At 42.1% G+C, this 2,825-nt stretch overlaps 1 protein-coding gene across 1 annotated transcript in view; it reads right to left on the bottom strand.

The window, feature by feature from the left end:
* The window catches only part of rtel1 (regulator of telomere elongation helicase 1), a 30,085-nt gene that overhangs the window by 13,766 nt on the left and 13,494 nt on the right, over positions 1 to 2,825 (bottom strand). The window contains exons 15-18 of the mRNA XM_034877855.1: positions 2,458 to 2,571; positions 1,466 to 1,506; positions 1,168 to 1,253; positions 174 to 251 (exon numbers count right to left, since the gene is read on the bottom strand). Coding sequence (XP_034733746.1) covers positions 174 to 251; positions 1,168 to 1,253; positions 1,466 to 1,506; positions 2,458 to 2,571 — 319 coding nt within the window. The remainder of the gene's footprint in view (positions 1 to 173; positions 252 to 1,167; positions 1,254 to 1,465; positions 1,507 to 2,457; positions 2,572 to 2,825) is intronic.

Below are 2,825 nucleotides of genomic sequence, written 5' to 3'. Positions count from 1 at the left end.
AGGTAAGGACTACTAGCCAGTCAGGAGCAGAGTATGAGGGCGTGTCCTGACAGTACCTAGGTAAGGACTACTAGCCAGACAGGAGCAGAGTATGAGGGCGTGTCCTGACAGTACCTGGGTAAGGACTACTAGCCAGTCAGAAGCATCTTCTTATTTCACAAAACCAAACGCACCTCGTTGAAGTTGCCCTTCCCTTTGGGTTCGACGAACATGGGTTTGACGTTCTCGATGCGATCCGCGTGTCCGTTGGCCTGGTGAGACAACGCTGAACATGAACCCACATGGCAACACTCAACTCTTTTCTTTAAAGTGCAAGGTGAGTGACATCGGGCCGAAAATGAGGGACAACCAGCGGGATCTCCGGCGGCAACGGGACAATCCCATAAATGAAACGTCGTCAAAATAGGCGACTGGCGAGTTTACGTCGATGATCTGAGCCGTGTCATCTTCGATTATCTAAAAACAAAAGCCCAAATCGGCTCCGATTCCGATACTTTCCATCAGGACATCCTTAATCCTTTGTTTTGATTTTCTTCCATCTACTCCGCACACTTTACTAATATCTTTATTATCTGTATTTATATTTTTCCATTACAAGTACTTATTTTTTCAATATTATTTATGGTCACATAAATGCTGCAAAACCTTAACACTGCTACACTGGGAAATGTAATCCCAAATTGAATATACAGGACAACATAGGAACACATTAAGTCCTCTGCGTGCAACACTGGGTAAAATAAAGTGTCCCGGGAAATTCAGGTTAAAACCTGCGTGTAAAAGTCACCAAAAAGACCTCAAATAACTTATATATATATATATATATATATATTATGGTAACCTACTTACCTACTACATATATTCAATTTCATTTTTAATGTCACTTACTTACACTGCAATGTTGTTTTCTTGTACTATTGCAACCACATCTTACAAAACCTTTATTTGACGTCACTTTACATTCAGTCTACCTTCCGCTCATTGGCTGTTGTTTGCCTGTTTGTTTGTGTGTTTACTTGTTTGTTTGTTTGTTTGTTTGTTCTTATTATATATAGAAAATGCTGCTGTAACCAGGGAATTTCCCAGCTGTGGGATGAATAAAGTATCATCTAATCTAAATATAACACGTTGTTGTCCTGCAGGTGTCTGTGCTGCAGTCCCACTTACTCTCCAGAAGTCCAGGGTTTTCTCCATCAAAGGGAAGGAGGGGAAGAAGACCAGGAGCCCATCAGGGACCACGCGGCTCAGGTTGGCTGAGGACAGAACCCGGCAAGCAGCAGACGTGGTCACCAAGACGGGAAAGATTAAAAAATCTCGTACTCAAGATTGCAATATGGACTAGTCCAATATCCCAATCGCAGAGAAACACATGGACGGAAACACACACACACACACACACACACACACACACACACACACACACACACAAACTATATCTCTATAAATACATTTCTATAGCTCTTACCAACAGTGCTGCCTAAAGACGCCATGTTCTCAGGAAGAAACCTGCCACAGAAGGAAAGATTATTAGTTTGATTTACAATGTTAGAAAAAAGAAGGTAAAACGTCGGCAGAGTAAAACTATTTTTACTGTTAAAGAAACTGCTTTAAAGTAGAGCCCGATACACGCACGCGTCCCCACTCTGAAACAGTCTGTCCACCAGAGGACGCTCTACAACGTCCCTGTTAGTGATGGCGTTGCATAGTCTGTCCACCAGAGGACGCTCTACAACGTCCCTGTTAGTGATGGTGTTGCATAGTCTGTCCACCAGAGGGCGCTCTACAACGTCCCCGTTAGTGATGGCGTTGCATAGTCTGTCCACCAGAGGACGCTCTACGACGTCCCTGTTAGTGATGGTGTTGCATAGTCTGTCCACCAGAGGACGCTCTACAATGTCCCCGTTATTAATTTAGTGAGAACTCATAAATAACTACAAATAACTAATTTTAGGGAAATCTGTTCATGTTTTGTTACGTGTTTCTGGATATATATTTTTTTAAATATATACACATATATATCGGCTGATATATTGGCATATCGGATTTTTTCGGTATCGCCTTAAAAATCCTTTATCACACAAGATACGGTTAGTGTGTCATTTTAGGAGATGGATATGTCTAAAGACACAAATTGGCGTTTAGAAAGGTCAGCGAAACAAAACAAAAGAAGAGCAGAAATCCAACCTGTTTTGTCACGTAAGAATTTCAGAATAAAATTTGAATAAAATTCAATTTAGATTAAACTTCACAGGATTCACAGGACACCAACATAAACAGAGACACACACACACGGACACACAAACACACACACGTGACACTTCTCACACACAGATGCACAAATACAAACCAAACAGATATTTTCCACCCTGGTCCTCACACTGTAACTAGGGACTACGGCGTGTGTGACCAGTCGTTGACTCAAACGTAGCAACGTGTTTATAGAATAAAAATACAAACCTTCTATCAAACGCGGAACTTAGATGCACGCCGTCCGGGCCGCGGTCAATGACCCCGACGAAGATCTGGTCCCGCTCGATCACGTGGCTGTTCTCCAAGCTCACGGGGAACTTTCTACACCATAGAAGAAGAAGGAAAAACACTGGGATCAAGACCAAGGTTTACCTAATGTCAACAACAACAACAACAACATGACTCATGACTAAGGTTGGACTAATGTGCTGGCAAGTTTTACATCTGGTATTTTGCATAACATTTCCTAATTTTGATGGAAGCTGCTTTTTTATTTTATTTTTTACAGTGTGTTCAGGGGACAGGCAGCTAGCAGATAGTGAGGAGATGTTTTTACAGTGTGTTCAGGGGACAGG

This window comes from Etheostoma cragini, chromosome 7, assembly GCF_013103735.1.
Source record: "Etheostoma cragini isolate CJK2018 chromosome 7, CSU_Ecrag_1.0, whole genome shotgun sequence".
NCBI lineage: Eukaryota > Metazoa > Chordata > Actinopteri > Perciformes > Percidae > Etheostoma > Etheostoma cragini.
The sequence above is the reverse complement of the archived record's forward strand: the minus strand, read 5'-3'. Positions and strand labels throughout refer to the sequence as shown.